Source organism: Schistocerca nitens, chromosome 2 (assembly GCF_023898315.1).
Source record: "Schistocerca nitens isolate TAMUIC-IGC-003100 chromosome 2, iqSchNite1.1, whole genome shotgun sequence".
In the NCBI taxonomy this organism is placed as follows: Eukaryota; Metazoa; Arthropoda; class Insecta; order Orthoptera; family Acrididae; genus Schistocerca; species Schistocerca nitens.
This window is the reverse complement of record NC_064615.1, coordinates 251,104,243-251,121,499: the sequence shown is the minus strand read 5'-3', so window position 1 is coordinate 251,121,499 and position 17,257 is coordinate 251,104,243. Positions and strand designations below refer to the sequence as shown.

The window sequence follows — 17,257 nt, the reverse complement described above, 5'->3', positions numbered from 1 at the left end:
CCTGGTATGCAGAGGATAGACTTTCTTTCGTAGGTACAATGTCTGCTAACAAAGTTGGTGGTCGCTACATCAAGCAGCTATTGCAATGCATCAGGTATTGTTCTGTGTGAACTGTATGATGGGTTCTTTTTTGTTTCGGAATAATTTAAACACGTAATCTTTAAGTGTTAATACAGACAAATGTGTTTAAGTGATGAATGGATGTTTCATCATGTTTCCTTTCGAACTGTTACCTAATAATTGTACTACGTCACACCTAATTTTGCGAAAAACCTAACGGTCTTCCAAAAGAACAGGCTAAACACAGTTGCTGATGGCGTGTTTCTTGGTGCGAAAAGTAGTTTATCCTGTAGAGAAACTGAAGTGGATGGTTCCTGTGAGTTAGAACGGGCAGAAGTCAATCTTGGCAATCGAAATAAAATATTAATTGGATCCTTTTACCGATCTCCCAAATGAGATGATACAATTGCTGAGACGTTCAAAGACAATTTGAGTTTGATTTCAAACACGCACCCGTCTCATACAACTACAGTTGTTGGGTGGTTTTAATTTACCCTCAATATATTGGCAGAAATACATATTCAAAGCTGAAGGTACGCATAAAACATCATCCGAAATTGTGCCGAACACATTCTCTGAAAATTATTTCCAGCACTTAGTTCATGAGCCCATCCGAATAGCAAAGGGATGTGAAAACCCACTTGACCTCTTAGCAAAAAATAATACTGAGCCAATAACGAGCATCAAAACAGATACAGGGAGTAGTGAACGCAGGGCTGTCGTAGCGAGACTGGACATTAAAACCCCCAAACCTCTAAAAATAAACGGAAGATACATCTATTAAAAAAAGCATTTAAAAATTCACTTGGCGCCTTCCTGAGAGACAACCTCCACTCCTTCCAAATTAACCACGTAAGTGTAGGCCAGATGTGGCTTGAATTCAGAGATATAGTATCAACAACAATTGAGAGAGTTATACCAAATTAATTAACAAACGACGAATCTGATACCCCATGGTACGCAAAACGGGTCAGAACACTGTCACAGGAACAACGAAAAAAGCATGCAACATTTAAACGAAAGCCGAAATCTCCAAGATTAGCGATCTTTAACAGGAGCTAGAAATTGAGCACGGACTTCAATGCGAGATGCTTATAATAGTTTCCACAAGGACATTTTGTCTCGAAACCTGACAGAAAATCCAAAGAGATTATGATCGTATGTAAAGTATGCTAGCGACGAGACGCAATCAATCCTTCTCTGCGCACAGCAATGGAAATACTATCCATGACATTGCTGCTAAAGCAGAGTTACTAAACACAGCATTCCGAAATTCCTCCAGCAAGTTAGTCCGGAACCGCGCGACTGCTACGGTCGCAGGTTCGAATCCTGCCTCGGGCATGGATGCGTGTGATGTCTTTTGGTTAGTTGGGTTTAAGTAAGTTCTAGAGGACTGATGACCTCAGATGTTAAGTCCCATAGTGCTCAGAGCCAGTTTTGAACCTCCAGCAAGAAGACGAAGTAATATTCAAGATTTCGAATCAAGAACAGCTGCCAACATCAGTAACTTAGAAGTAGATATCCTTGGAGTAGTAAAGCGACACATATCACTTTTATAAAAGCAAGTCTTCCGATTCAGACTGTATACTAATTAGATTCCTTTCAGAGCGTGCTGATGCATTAGCTCTCTACTTAGAAATCATATACAATCGCTCGCTCGATGAAAGATCCTTACCCAAAGACTGGAACATTCAAGAAAGGTAGTAGCAGTAATTCACCAAATTACAGGCCAATATCATTAACGTCGATATGCAGCAGGATTCTGGAGCATATATTTGTGTTCGAACATCATGAATTACCTCCAAGAGAACGGTCTACTTACATCCAGTCAACACGGATTTAGAAAGCACCGTTCTTCTGAAACACAACTAGCTCTTCCCACACACAAGGAATTTCAAATTGATTCCGTATTTCCAGATTTTCAGAAGGCTTTCGACACTATACCACACAAATAGCTTGTAGTGAAATTGCATGCTTATGGAATATCCTCTGAGTTATGCGACTGGATTCGTGATTCCCTGTCCGAAAGGTCACAGTTCGTATAGTAATTCACGGAAAGTTATCGAGTAAAACACAAGTGATTATTGGTGTTCCTCAAGGTATTGTTATAGGTCCTCTGCTCTTCCTTATCTATATAAACGATTTAGGAGACAATCTGAGCAACCTTCTAAGGTTTTATGTAGATGATGCTTTCGTTTATCGTCTAGTAAAATCATCAGAAGATCAAAACATGTTGAAAAACTACTTACAAAATATATTTGTATGATACGAAAATTGGCAATTGACACTAAATAATGAAAACTGTGAGGTCATCCACATGAGTGGAAAAAGAAATCCATTAAACTTAGGTTACACGATAAATCAGTCAAATCTGAAGGCCGTAAATTCAAGTAAATATCAAGGAATTACAAATACGAACAACTTAAACGGCAAAGAACACATAGAAAATGTTGGGGGAAAGGCAAACAAAAGACTGAGTTCTAACCGAGCGAGGTGCCGCAGTGGTTAACAAACTGGACTCGCATTCGGGAGGACGACGGTTCAATCCCGCGTCCGGCCATCCTGATTTAGGTTTTCCGTGATTTCCCTAAATCGCTCCATGCAAATGCCGGGATGGTTCCTCTGAAAGGGCACGGCCGACTCCCTTCCCCGTCCTTCCCTGATCCGAGGAGACCGGTGACCTCGCAGTTTGGTCTCTTCCCACAAATAACCCAACCCAACCAACAGATGAGCCACTGAGTTCAACTGGCAGAACACTTAGAAAATGTAACATATCTACTAAAGAGACTGTCCGTCCACCTTTGGAGTACTGCTGCGGTGTCTGGGATTAACAGAGTACACCGAGAAAGTTCAGAGAAGAGCAGCACGTTTTGTATTATCGCGAAATAGAGGAGAGAACAAGCAGGATTTGGGGAGGACATCATTAAAACAGAGGCGTTTTTCGTTGCGGCGGAATCTTCTCTCGAAATTTCAGTCATCAACTTTCTCCTCCGAATGTGAAAATGTTTTGTTGCCGTCAACCTTTATAGGGAGAAACGATCATCTTAATAAAATAAGGTAAATCTTAGCTCTCACGGAAAGATATAGGTGTTCGTTTTTTTCATGCGCTATTGGAGAGAGGAATAATAGAGAATTATTGTGAAGGTACTTGAATGAACACTCTGCCAGGCACTTAAGTTTGATTTGCGGAGTCTCCATGTAGCTCTAGATGTAGAATTCAATTCCTGAAGCAGAAGTGGATGAGTTAGACATCTGAACTGAAACAGTCGTAGAACGGAAACGGTGCGTTTTCAGACCTGGGTTCCCATTTAAATAAAGGGTGTATCAAAAAGAATCATCAGATTTGGCGGGTCTATATTTCTGAAACTAATAAATATGCACAATGAATTATGTTTTTTGATGAACGGGAAACTCGAAAAGTTTTTTTTTTTTTTTAATAGGTGTTCAGTATGCCCCCCTTGAGGTGCATGGCATGCGGTATTCAAATTGCTCCCACACTGCAGCGAGCATGTCTTGAGTTACAGGTTCCACAGTTGCAGTTATGCGATGTCTTAGTTCATTCATTGTTGCTGGTAACGGAGACCCATAAACAGAGCCTTTTATAAACCCCCACAAGAAATAGTCACATACAGTCATGTCCAGTGACCTTGGAGGCCAGTATTGTAAGGCTGAATCATTTGGTACAGTGCGCTCGAACCATCGTTCAGTAATCCTTTGATTTAAAAATTCCCACACTTCCAAATGCCAGTGTAGCGGTGCCGCATCCTGTTGGTAAATGAAGTCTGCAACTGTGGGAAAAGGAAGTTCTCAAGCATATCGAGATATGTGCTTCCTGTAACCTTGTTCTCGGCAAATAAAAATGGACCATACAACTTTTCCCGTGAAACTGCACAAAACACATTAAATTTTGGAGAGTCCCTCTCATGTTGTACAATTTTATGTGGTTGTTCCGTACCCCATAATCTCACATTATAACGGTTCTCTTTCCATTTACATGGAATATTGCCTCGTCACTAAACACTAAGCATGGAAGAAAATTGTCATCCTCCATCTTGTCAAGAACGAGATTACAGAACTCCACACGTTGTTGTTTGTCACCTAACGAAGAATTTGCAGTAGCTGAATTTTGTATGGTTTCATGTGTAAATTTTGTCGCAATATCCGCCAGACGGACATCGGGGGGATGTTGAGCTGTCAAGCTGCAAGGCGAACGGATTTCTGCGGACTCCTTGTGAAACTATGGCGGATGCGTTCGACGTCTGTGTCAGACACTCGAGGACGGCCCGGCGATTTGCCTGTACACAGACAACCTGTTTCTTGGAATTGTTCAAGCCATCGTCTAATGCTCTGTGCTGTAGGAGGATCCACTCCATACCCAGTACGAAAGTCACCCAGAACAGTTATTAATGCCACGCACTGCGCTAAACGTGGAACACAAAACGCTTCCTGTTGTCCCGACACGTTTTTTACTAGAACTTAAGTGGGCGCACACTTCCGCTACCTAGCAGGAACCATGTAAAACCCGAGAGTTTGCTGTTCCCAACAGTATGTTGTTCACGAACGTATCTCAAATAACATAATAGTTACGATTTTTTTTTAAATTGGATGATTCTTTTTGATACACACTGTGTTATGTACTCACTCCCCTCTCCAAGCCCTAGACGTTTGTAACGGGAACCCTGTAAAGGGCTATACAAGGGAAATGATCTTGAAGATAATGTTTTACAAAGAATAGAGGAAGAAAATGGAGATGAATAGTGCGAAAGGAATTTGACAGAGCACTGAAAGCTCTAAGTGGGAACAAAGCCACTGCAGTATACAACATTCTCTTAGAATTATTGAGCCAGCCATGAGGGATCTATTCCACCTGATATGCAAGATATATGGGACAGGCGGAAATACCCTCAGACTTCAGGAATAAAATATCGATTCTACTTCCAAAACAGGTTGGTGATGACTGGTGGCAATACTAGCGAACCATCAGCTTAATGAGTCACGGTTGCAAAGTACTGACGGAACTTGCGAAAGACAATAATATCATAAAGTCAGCACATGATTCTCTTCAGACCAGACCAACTGCAACGCATTTTTCCGTCAATTTAGAACTCTTAGAACGTGACTGTCATTAAAAACGTCAAATGTACTTTTAATGTTATTGCACATGTAATTAATATGTAATTAAAATATATCATTTCCTCTTAGTCTATTAAAATAGAATCCTAAACGTGTATATCACAGAAACTAGAGCTAATACAAAATTTGTTTGTCACATTTGTTTCCTCAACCCGAAATTATTAGGACATGACTCACGAATACCAGAAAAGCTTGTCATCTGTTGTTAGATAGGTTGGTCCCATAAAAGGATTCCGCAGTTTATTCACACCTAAACAGCGAGATTCATCACTGAATATTGTTCACCGTTAGTCTGCTATTGTCCTTGGTATATGACATTTTTGGGCGATTAGGTCATCCTTCGTAGACGCCTTGTCACGGAGCTGATTGGCACAGTGAGGGGTAACAGGGGTGCAATCTGTTGCTCCTTGGATAGAAGAGAAGACGTCGTATTATTCTGTGTCTGTCAGGTAAATGTACGGCCGTCACTGCAAGTCGCATTCCTGCCTCTTTCAGGCCTTCTCCTTAAACACTGTTTGTCTTCTCTCGTCCAAACTGTGTGTGTGCGTGTTTGTGTGTTGTGTGCTTTTTAATAATTGACAAGGCACTCTTATGCCCTAATAACAAAAGAAAGGGAAATCTCACTCTCTAGGAAGAGAATTTCATACACACTGCCATTAACAGAAATGAAAACACGTCCTATGACAAAAACGCACTAACAGCGGGCCAAAATTCTCACTCCTTCGTAGTTGTTGTTGTTGTGGACTTCAGTCCTGAGACTGGTTTGATGCAGCTCTCCATGCTACTGTATCCTGTGCAAGCTTCTTCATCTCCCACTACTTGCTGCAACCTATGTTCTGACCACAATCTATTGGTTATGAACTGCAGATTGAAACTGAAGAAACTGCAAAAAGGTGGGAATTCAAGGAGATGGGACGTGGATAAACTGAAAGAATCAGAGGTTGTAGAGAGTTTCAGGGAGAGCATAAGGGAACAATTGACAGGAATTGGGGAAAGAAATACAGTAGAAAAAGAGTGGGTAGCTCTGAGGGATGAAGTAGCGACGGCAGCAGACGATCAAGTAGGTAAAAAGACGAGGGCTAATAGAAATCCTTGGGTAACAGAAGAAATATTGAATTTAATTGATGAAAGGAGAAAATATAAAAATGCAGTAAATGAAGCAGGCAAAAAGGAATACAAACGTCTCAAAAATGAGATCGACAGGAAGTGCAAAATGGCTAAGCAGGGATGGCTAGAGGACAAATGTAAGGATGTAGAGGCTTGTCTCACTAGGGGTAAGATAGATACTGCCTACAGGAAAATTAAAGAGACCTTTGGAGAGAAGAGAACCACTTGTATGAATATCAAGAACTCAGATGGATACCCAGTTCTAAGCAAAGAAGGGAAGGCAGAAAGGTGGAAGGAGTATATAGAGGGTTTATACAAGGGCGATGTGCTTGAGGACAATATTATGGAAATGGAAGAGGATGTAGATGAAGACGAAATGGGAGATAAGATACTGCGTGAAGAGTTTGACAGAGGACTGAAAGACCTGAGTCGAAACAGGGCCCCGGGAGTAGACAACATTCCATTAGAACTACTGATGGCCTTGGGAGAGCCAGTCATGACAAAACTCTACCATCTGGTGAGCAAGATGTATGAGACAGGCGAAATACCCTCAGACTTCAAAAAGAATATAATAATTCCAATCCCAAAGAAAGCAGGTGTTGACAGATGTGAAAATTACCGAACTATCAGTTTAATAAGTCACAGCTGCAAAATACTAACGCGAATTCTTTACAGACGAATGGAAAAACTGGTAGAAGCGGACATCGGGGAAGATCAGTTTGGATTCCGTAGAAATGTTGGAACACGTGAGGCAATACTAACCTTACGACTTATCTTAGAAGAAAGATTAAGAAAAGGCAAACCTACGTTTCTAGCATTTGTAGACTTAGAGAAAGCTTTTGACAACGTTAACTGGAATACTCTCTTTCAAATTCTGAAGGTGGCAGGGGTAAAATACAGGGAGCGAAAGGCTATTTACAATTTGTACAGAAACCAGATGGCAGTTACAAGAGTCGAGGGACATGAAAGGGAAGCAGTGGTTGGGAAAGGAGTGAGACAGGTTGTAGCCTCTCCCCGATGTTATTCAATCTGTATATTGAGCAAGCAGTAAAGGAAACAAAAGAAAAATTCGGAGTAGGTATTAAAATTCATGGAGAAGAAGTAAAAACTTTGAGGTTCGCCGATGACATTGTAATTCTGTCAGAGACAGCAAAGGACTTGGAAGAGCAGTTGAACGGAATGGACAGTGTCTTGAAAGGAGGATATAAGATGAACATCAACAAAAGTAAAACGAGGATAATGGAATGTAGTCAAATTAAATCGGGTGATGCTGAGGGAATTAGATCAGGAAATGAGACACTTAAAGTAGTAAAGAAGTTTTGCTATTTAGGGAGTAAAAAAACTGATGATGGTCGAAGTAGAGAGGATATAAAATGTAGACTGGCAATGGCAAGGAAATCGTTTCTGAAGAAGAGAAATTTGTTAATGTCTAGTATAGATTTAAGTGTCAGGATAACCTTTCTGAAAGTATTTGTATGGAGTGTAGCCATGTATGGAAGTGAAACATGGACGATAACTAGTTTGGACAAGAAGAGAATAGAAGCTTTCGAAATGTGGTGCTACAGAAGAATGCTGAAGATAGGGTGGGTAGATCACGTAACTAATGAGGAGGTATTGAATAGGATGGGGGAGAAGAGAAGTTTGTGGCACAACTTGTCGAGAAGAAGGGATCGGTTGGTAGGACATGTTTTGAGGCATCAAGGGATCACAAATTTAGCATTGGAGGGCAATGTGGAGGGTAAAAATCGTAGAGGGAGACCAAGAGATGAATACACTAAGCAGATTCAGAAGGATGTAGGCTGCAATAGGTACTGGGAGATGAAGAAGCTTGCACAGGATAGAGCAGCATGGAGAGCTGCATCAAACCAGTCTCAGGACCGAAGACCACAACAACAACAACATCATGTTGTCGTTGTGGTCTTCGGTCCTGAGACTGGTTTGATGCAGCTCTCCATGCTGCTCTATCCTGTGCAAGCTTCTTCATCTCCCAGTACCTATTGCAGCCTACATCCTTCTGAATCTGCTTAGTGTATTCATCTCTTGGTCTTCCTCTACGATTTTTACCCTCCACACTGCCCTCCAATGCTAAATTTGTGATCCCTTGATGCCTCAAAACATGTCCTACCAACCGATCCCTTCTTCTCGACAAGTTGTGCCACAAACTTCTCTTCTCTCCAATCCTATTCAATACCTCCTCATTAGTTACGTGATCTACCCACCTTATCTTCAGCATTCTTCTGTAGCACCACATTTCGAAAGCTTCTATTCTCTTCTTGTCCAAACTAGTTATCGTCCATGTTTCACTTCCATACATGGCTACGCTCCATACAAATACTTTCAGAAACGACTTCCTGACACTTAAATCTATACTCGATTTTAACAAATTTCTCTTCTTCAGAAACGCTTTCCTTGCCATTGCCAGTCTACATTTGACTTCCTCTCTACTTCGAACATCATCAGTTATATTGCTCCCCGAGTAGCAAAACTCCTTTGCTACTTTAAGTGTCTCATTTCCTAATCTAATTCCCTCAGCATCACCCAATTTAATTTGACTACATTCCATTACCCTCGTTTTGCTTTTGTTGATGTTCATCTTATATCCTCCTTTCAAGATACTGTCCATTCCGTTCAACTGCTCTTCCAAGTCCTTTGCTGTCTCTGACAGAATTACAATGTCATCGGCGAACCTCAAAGTTTTTGCTTCTTCTCCATGAATTTTAATACCTACTACGAATTTTTCTTTTGCTTCCTTTACTGCTTGCTCAATATACAGATTGAATAACATCGGGGAGAGGCTACAACCTGTCTCACTCCTTTCCCAACCACTGCTTCCCTTTCGTGCCCCTCGACTCTTATAACTGCCATCTCGTTTCTGTACAAATTGTAAATAGCCTTTCGCTGCAACCTACATCCTTCTGAATCTGTTTAGTGTATTCATCTCTTGGTCTCCCTCTACGATTTCAACCGTCCACGCTGCCCTCCAATACGACATTGGTGATCCCTTGATGCCTCAGAACGTGTCCTACCAACCGGTCCCTTCTTTTAGCCAAGTTGTGCCACAAATTTCTCTTCTCCCCAATTCTATTCAATACCTCCTCATTAGTTATGTGATCTACCCACCTTATCTTCAGAATTCTTCTGTAGCACCACATTTAGAAAGTTTCTATTCTCTTCTTGTCCAAACTATTTATCGTCCATGTTTCAGTTCCATACATGGCTACACTCGATACAAATACTTTCAGAAACGATGTTAACAAATTTCTCTTCTTCAGAAACGCTTTCCTTGCCATTGCCAGAGTACATTTTATATCCTCTCTACGTCGACCATCATCAGTTATTTTGCTCCCCAAATAGCAAAACTCCTTTACTACTTTAAGTGTCTCACATCCTAATCTAATTCCCTCAGCATCACCCGACTTAATTCGACTACATTCCATTATCCTCGTTTTGCTTTTGTTGATGTTCATCTTATGTCATCCTTTCAATACACCGTCCATTCCGTTCAACTGCTCTTCCAAGTCCTTTGCTGTCTCTGACAGAATTACAACGTCATCGGCGAACCTCAAAGTTTTTATTTCTTCTCCATGGATTTTAATACCTACTCCGAATTTTTCTTTTGTTTCCTTTACTGCTTGCTCAATATGCAGATTGCATAACATCGGGGAGAGGCTACAACCCTGTCTCACTCCCTTCCAAACCACTGCTTCCCTTTCGTGACCCTCGGCTCTTATAACTGCCATCTGGTTTCTGTACAAATTGTAAATAGCCTTTCGCTCCCTGTATTTTACCCCTGCCACCTTTAGAATTTGAAAGAGAGTATTCCAGTCAACATTGTCAAAATCTTTCTCTAAGTCTACAAATACTAGAAAGGTAGGTTTGCCTTTCCTTAACCTTTCTTCTAAGATAAGTCGTAAAGTCAGTATTGCCTCACGTGTTCCAACATTTCTACGGAATCCAAACTGATCTTCCCCGATGTCCGCTTCTACCAGTTTTTCCATTCGTCTGTAAAGAATTCGCGTTAGTATTTTGCAGCTGTGACTTATTAAACTGATAGTTCGGTAAATTTCACATCTTTCAACAGCTGCTTTCTTTGGGATTGGAATTATTATATTCTTCTTGAAGACTGAGGGTATTTCGCCTGTCTCATACATCTTGCTCACCAGATGGTAGAGTTTTGTCATGACTGGGTCTCCCAAGGCCGTCAGTAGTTCTAATGGAATGTTGTCTACTCCCGGGGCCTTGTTTCGACTCAGGTCTTTCAGTCCTCTGTCAAACTCTTCACGCAGTATCGTATCTCCAATTTCATCGTCATCTACATCCTCTCCCATTTCCATAATATTGTCCTCAAGTACCTCGCCCTTGTATAGACCCTCTATATACTCCTTCCACCTTTCTGCTTTCCCTCTTTGCTTAGAACTTGGTTTCCATCTGAGCTCTTGATATTCATACAAGTGGTTCTCTTTTCTCCAAAGGTCTCTTTAATTTTCCTGTAGGCAGTATCTATCTTACCCCTAGTGAGATAGGCCTCTACATCCTTACATTTATCCTCTAGCCATCCCTGCTTAACAGTTTTGCTCTTCCTGTCGATCTCATTTTTGAGACGTTTGTATTCCTTTTTGCCTGCTTCATTTAGTGCATTTTTATATTTTCTCCTTTCATCAATTGAATTCCATATTTCTTCTGTTACCCTCCCTTCACTACTTGATAAATATCTTTTATCTCATCATACATTTCATCAATTTCTTCATCATCTGCAGAGCTAGTTTGGATATAAACTTGTTCTACTGTAGTAGGCATGGGCTTCGTGTCTATCTTGGCCAAAATAATGCCTTCACTATGCTGTTTGTAGTAGCTTACCCGCACTCCTTCATAGCGTGACATAAAATTACTAAAAACTTAGCAGAAATACAACAATAGTTTTATAAGGTTAATACACACACACACACAAATACACAGAGAGAGAGAGAGATTGCCTCCACCATCCACCCTTCCTCCATCCCCACCCTGACATCCCATTTCACTCTCAGCCTCTAAGCTCCCGTGATCCCTAAGTCAATCTTACAGTAAGTCAGCAAAGTTATGTGGAGCATGCAGCAGGAGGGTTATGTGTAGTTAAATCTATAACTATGACATAATATTAATTGAAAATGTGTAGTGTGTGAATCTAGTGCCTCCACAAGAACCAATGAACGCATGAAAATAATAGAAAGCTGAAAATAAGTGATAAATCACAACCCTATAATTATAAGTAGATAATTTAAATTTGCTACCAAGAAACACTACTGATATTCTAACAAAATATGTATAATTAAATGATTTTCTTTAGATTATAGACCACTAATAATACCTAGTATGAAAAGATGAAATACTTTTGGTTAAAAATGAAATAAACATTGAGTCACAAAAGACGGATTTGTTCTTTTCTTACATGATAGACATGATTGAAATATAAATAGGCTTAGTGTAGGGTCAACTCTCCTATTTAGGCAGATTGTATTCCATTTCTTCATATTTAAAATGAACAGCCAATCGCTATGCAAAGTGCAAGTTTTGTTTGAGTCTCTCTGGACTTAATTACAATTCTGCAGCAATTATACTAGTCTGCAGTTTAAAACAATTTGTCAGATAATTGGTTGAGAGTAGATGTTCTTCAATTAATTTTTATGCTGATTCTAGAAATAACTTTCGTTTTTCTCTATCACGTCACATTTTTACACAAAATGAGAAGTAAGCGTTTGACGATTTTAATTTCTGAGCACACAAATATATTCGAACATCATTTCACACAAGGTGAGTTTCTAATCAAAACACATTATAAAAATGAAATACTTTTAAGTAATACTCTGCGGAACTCCCCTAATTTACTTCGTGGCTGCCTGGTATAGAAGGAAGAAGTCAACTGTCTCTTCTTTGACTTCCTTGTAGATCCTTGTGTATGATGACTGTCCTTCAGCATCCAACAGTAGTCGCCCATCATAGTTGTACTGCAGGTCCTCTAGTACCTCCTCTCCATCTCTTTAATATCTTGGTGAAAACAACCACCCTGCTCTTCACTATAATGTTCCAAATTTTCCGGAAAGTTGTCGAAATGTGAATGTAGAACGTGGACTTTCATATTCCTGTTAAAACCCACCTTCTTGAAATTTTGTAATATTGCTTCAAAAATGGCTTTGTAATTAGGGATTTTGTTATTCCCTAGAAAGTTCTCAGCAACTGATGGGTAGTCGGCCCATGTGTCTTTTTCTCTCTTAGCTCTCCTTATCAAAATCTTCGTCCTTCATCAATTTCTTAATTTTGGGAGCAACAAAAATTCCATCTTTCGATTTGTCTTGTGTGATGATGGGAAATTTCTTAGAAAAGTGTTTGAAGTAGGGTCCATTCTGCGGTACAGCCTTTACAAATCGATTCATCAAACCCAATTTTAAGCGTAGAGGTGGAAGCAAGTTTTATACCCCTGCATTCAGTTCGTGCAGGGTATTTTTAATTCCAGGGACAAAATTTCTCCGCGCTGGTCAAACTCTCGCACTCCACTGTCTTTGCCTTGTCCGACAGACCCATTCACATAGAAAGCAATATTTTTTTGTAAACCCAGCTTGTTGTCCTAATACACACATCAAAAAAAGTTTAACATCACCTCGGTTCCGAGACTTCCGGAACCTGCACAGAAAATTGGAATAGAGATCTACATAAACATCATTTCCGCCCTTTTTATTGCTCATGAAAACCACACATTGCATGTTGTACCACCATACAGCAAGACCTTCAGAGGTGGTGGTCCAGATTGCTGTACACACCGGTACCTCTGGTAGTACGACCTCTTGCATTGATGCATGCCTGTATTCGTCGTGGCACAAGGCACTGTTGGTCCAGATTGTCCCAATCCTCAACGGCGATTCGGCATCGATCCCTCAGAGTGGTTGATGGGTCACGCCGTCCATAAACAGCCCTTTTCAAACTATCCCAGGCATGTTGGATAGAGTTCATGTCTGGAGAACATGCTGGCCACTCTAGTCGAGCGATGTCGTTATCCTGAAGGAAGTCATCCACAAGATGTGCCCAATGGGAGCGCAAATTGTCGTCCATGAAGACGAATGCTTCGCCAATATGCTGCCGATATGGTTGCACTATCGGTCGGAGGACGGCACTGACGTATCGTACATCCATTACAGTGCCTTCCATGCCCACTAGCGGCGTACGTCGGCCCCACATAACGCCACCCCAAAACAGCAGGAACATCCTCCCTGCTGCACTTGCTGGGCAGTGTGTCTAAGGCGTTCAGCCTGATCAGTTTGCCTCCAAACACGTCTCCGACGATTGTCTGGTTGAAGGCGTGTGCGACACTCATTGGTGAAGAGAACGTGATGCCAATCCTGAGCGGTCCAATCGGCATGTTGTTGGGCCCATATGTACCGCGCTGCATGGTGTCGTGGTTGCAAAGATGGACCTCTCCATGGACGTCGGGAGTGAAAATGCGCATCATGCAGCCTATTGCGCAAGGTTTGAGTCGTAACACGACGTCCTGTGGCTTCTCGTAAAGCATTATTCAACATGGTGGTGTTGCTGTCAGGGTTCCTGTGAACCATAATCCGTAGACAGCGGTCATCCACTGCAGTAGTAGCCCTTGGGCTGGCTGAGCGAGGCATGTCATCGACAGTTCCTGTCTCTTTGTATCTCCTCCACGTCCGAGCAACATCGCTTTGGTTCATCCTGAGACGCCTTATTGAGAGCCCTTCCTGGCACAAAATAACAATTTGGACGCTATCGAACCGCGGTATTGACCTCCTAGGCATGGTTGAACTACAGACAACACGTTCCGTGTACCCCCTTCCTGATGGGATGCCTCTAAGTGATCTGCTGTCGGACCCCCTCCATCTAATAGGCGCTGCTCATGCATAGTTGTTTACTTCTTTGGGCGGGTTTAGTGACATCTCTGATCAGTCAAAGGGACCGTGTCTGTGATACAATATTCATAGTTAACGTCTATCTTCAGAAGTTCTGGGAAGTCGGGTGATGTAATACTTTTTTTGATGTGTGTAGTCTACTAACAATTTTGAAATCACCGAAGATAAGCCATTTGTGTTCCTCATACTAGATATTTGTTAACAGTATCTTCATGCTGCCATACGTCCCTTTCATTTGAACCGAAAAGGCGACTGGTATGAACTCATAGACGTAACCATTCTGCAGTAACGCATCTCTCAGGCTTCTCGTTGATGACTCTAGAAAAAGTCTCCACGGAGTAGGATCATGTTCAGTGGCACAGAAGTGGATTAATTCGTTTATGTTATTGCATTAAACCAAGGACTCGTTCTGTGAGAATGAAGGATCTAATTCTCTCTCTATGCACCGTGAGTAATGTATTCTTAGTTCCAGAAGATTCTTACTTTCTGACCGGGAGCCAAGTACTTGCACAGATTCCTTACCCAAACTCAAATCTCGTACCGCATCATTAAGTTTACTCTGAGAGAACAGTTGTGGAATAAAATAGCATTCAGTCTGGTGGACATCACTATAGTCTTCGGTAATGGCACCAAGTTCATTTTCATCACCATCTTCTGCCACGTTATCTTAAACAGCTGTTGGAAGTGGAGCAATCAGATCTTCTCCAGGCGCAACTGCCCTAATGGCTGAATAATGCTTGGATATGTAATTTGTTTCTTATTTTTCGAACTGCATCCCTGAACGTTAGCCGGCCGAAGTGGGCGTGCGGTTCTAGGCGCTGCAGTCTGGAACTGCGAGACAGCTACGGTCGCAGGTTCGAATCCTGCCTCGGGCATGGATGTGTGTGACGTCCTTAGGTTAGTTAGGTTTAAGTAGTTCTAAGTTCTAGGGGACTGATGACCTCAGAAGTTGAGTCCCATAGTTCTCAGAGCCATTTGAACCTGAACGTTAACGAAACACAAGTAATACTGATTAAGGAGAGTTTTAGACTTCCTCCGCGCCACTGAAATCGTAAATGGCATGCATGGTTTTTCTTTTCCTTTCGTCTGCTATCTTAACCTCTGAACACAATAGCGGCAAACTGTCTTTAGCGCCCATCCCTTGTCCTGGTCATTAAGTTTCATTTTAGAATAAGCATGGTAAGTGTTCTTCACAAAGCCTGTTATAACCTTTCTCTGCATAGGCAATGTATAATTTCCACAAATGCAACGCAAAACGTTTGGATTGTTCATATATTTGTGTGTTGACATTGTAGTCACCACAAACAATAGGCGAACTGTTTTATTAATACTGTCTTAAATATACAAAATAATTGCAACATAGCGCCGGTAATGCAACCCTGTGAGATAAACAACACTTGCAAGATCACACAACAACAACTATTATCAACAGGGGTGCGTATACTTAGCCATATTGAGAAATTTTCCTCCAACAATACCCACACCTATTACAAGAGAAATATATCTTTGCGTCAAAACTTTACGTGATAGGCAGAAACTGAAAAAGAGATTTCGAATCAGCCTAAAAATTCAAAATAGCATCAGGTATTTGTTTTCAGAAATCTGATACCATGCAGACTAGTATTATACGTTCCAAAAGTTGTGAATCAGTGGCTCAGTAATGTAAATAGTGAGAACAGTGGTGGGCTCGAACGGGAGGATGGAAGCCATTAAGGAAAAAGTGACAGACTGCTGAGTCAAAGGCCTCAGGCTCGATTTTCCGATTAGTCTAAGGATATTTATTCGGCACGTATCACTTCTATCAGCTCTGGCAATGTTTGATGACTGGCTAGTTGCATCGTGGTTCGGAGTCCACGTTGACTGTAGGTCCTTTTATAACTAGCTGCGTAACTCTGTTCAAAAGTCGGAAGAAGGCAAGGAAATACCACCTCAAGATACGCCTGGTAAACCACCGTGCTGTCCAAGTCCACTTTCGGATTGATCACAGAAAATGTCAGATATCTTCACACGATTGTCTGACTGTATGGCAATGTCACTGGAACGAAGTACCTTCTTAGTGACGTCGCCGGGCCCGCAGCCGACGTCGAGCACCGGCAGTGGGTCCTCGGGCCAACTGAGGATGGACCACAGCTCGGCAATCTGGGCTTCTGCCACCGCCGTGTAGGGCGCGCCGTCGCGACTGAACAGTTTTGGTTTGTCCATTTCGCTAGGATGTCTGCGACTCTCTGTCCTACGGCAGAATGTTAATACCTGAAAAAGAAATTATCCCACTTTAAACAGTTCTACCTGAATAATGCGGAAAAATTAATCGAAGGATAGGAAAGAGTTTGAGATCTCGCGACATCGAGATTAGTGTGGATGGGACGTTGGTACAGACTGGACAGCAATTGGGAAGGAATTCGGTTGGAGCCTTTTTCTGAGATTTGTTTGGTCGTTTTCCTGAAGTTATCTAGAAAAACCTAAGAAAATCTACATCAGGGTAGCCAAATGGAGATTGAAATTTAGTTCACCTCCGAAACGAGTCCAGTACCTTGACGACTTCGCCACATGTGCCATTTATACTGCGCTTGCAGTCCATACTCCACCAGGCACATATCACGATATCTAAAACTGGGGTTTACTTTCAATATAAGGTCGATAACTTCGCTATAGCCCAAGCTCAGTTGAGAAAGGAGGGAGCGGCTGTGAGCAGTGAAACTTCGTTAAAAATACTTGGCTCACCTGGCAGGGGTGATAGTACCTCATGAGGGCCCCTCGTCACGGTAACCCTGAAGACCTCAACGGCACTGAAGGCGGAGATGAATACTATCGGTGGGGCAGAACTGGCGGAAGAGGCAACCCTGCAACCCAACGTCCACGTCGTAGAGTGTGCTCAGCTGGCGAATTGGGTGGGCTGGTACTGGTCAGCAGCGGGACCAGTACTGACTTGATGAACAGAGCAAATGATGCTTTAGGTGGATCAAGATCGAAGACTCAAGGGCGAAACCAATCATAACCCGGTTCTTCGGCCGTGATACTGCGATGTGGAAAGGAAATGGAGAGACAACCTCGTTATC

At 41.8% G+C, this 17,257-nt stretch overlaps 1 protein-coding gene across 1 annotated transcript in view; it reads right to left on the bottom strand.

Annotated features, from left to right (window-relative positions):
* LOC126234956 (trans-aconitate 2-methyltransferase-like) overlaps positions 1-16,403 on the bottom strand; it is a 42,675-nt gene extending 26,272 nt beyond the window's left edge. The window contains exon 1 of the mRNA XM_049943694.1: positions 16,251-16,403. Coding sequence (XP_049799651.1) covers positions 16,251-16,403 — 153 coding nt within the window. The remainder of the gene's footprint in view (positions 1-16,250) is intronic.
* Positions 16,404-17,257: the final 854 nt, after the last annotated feature.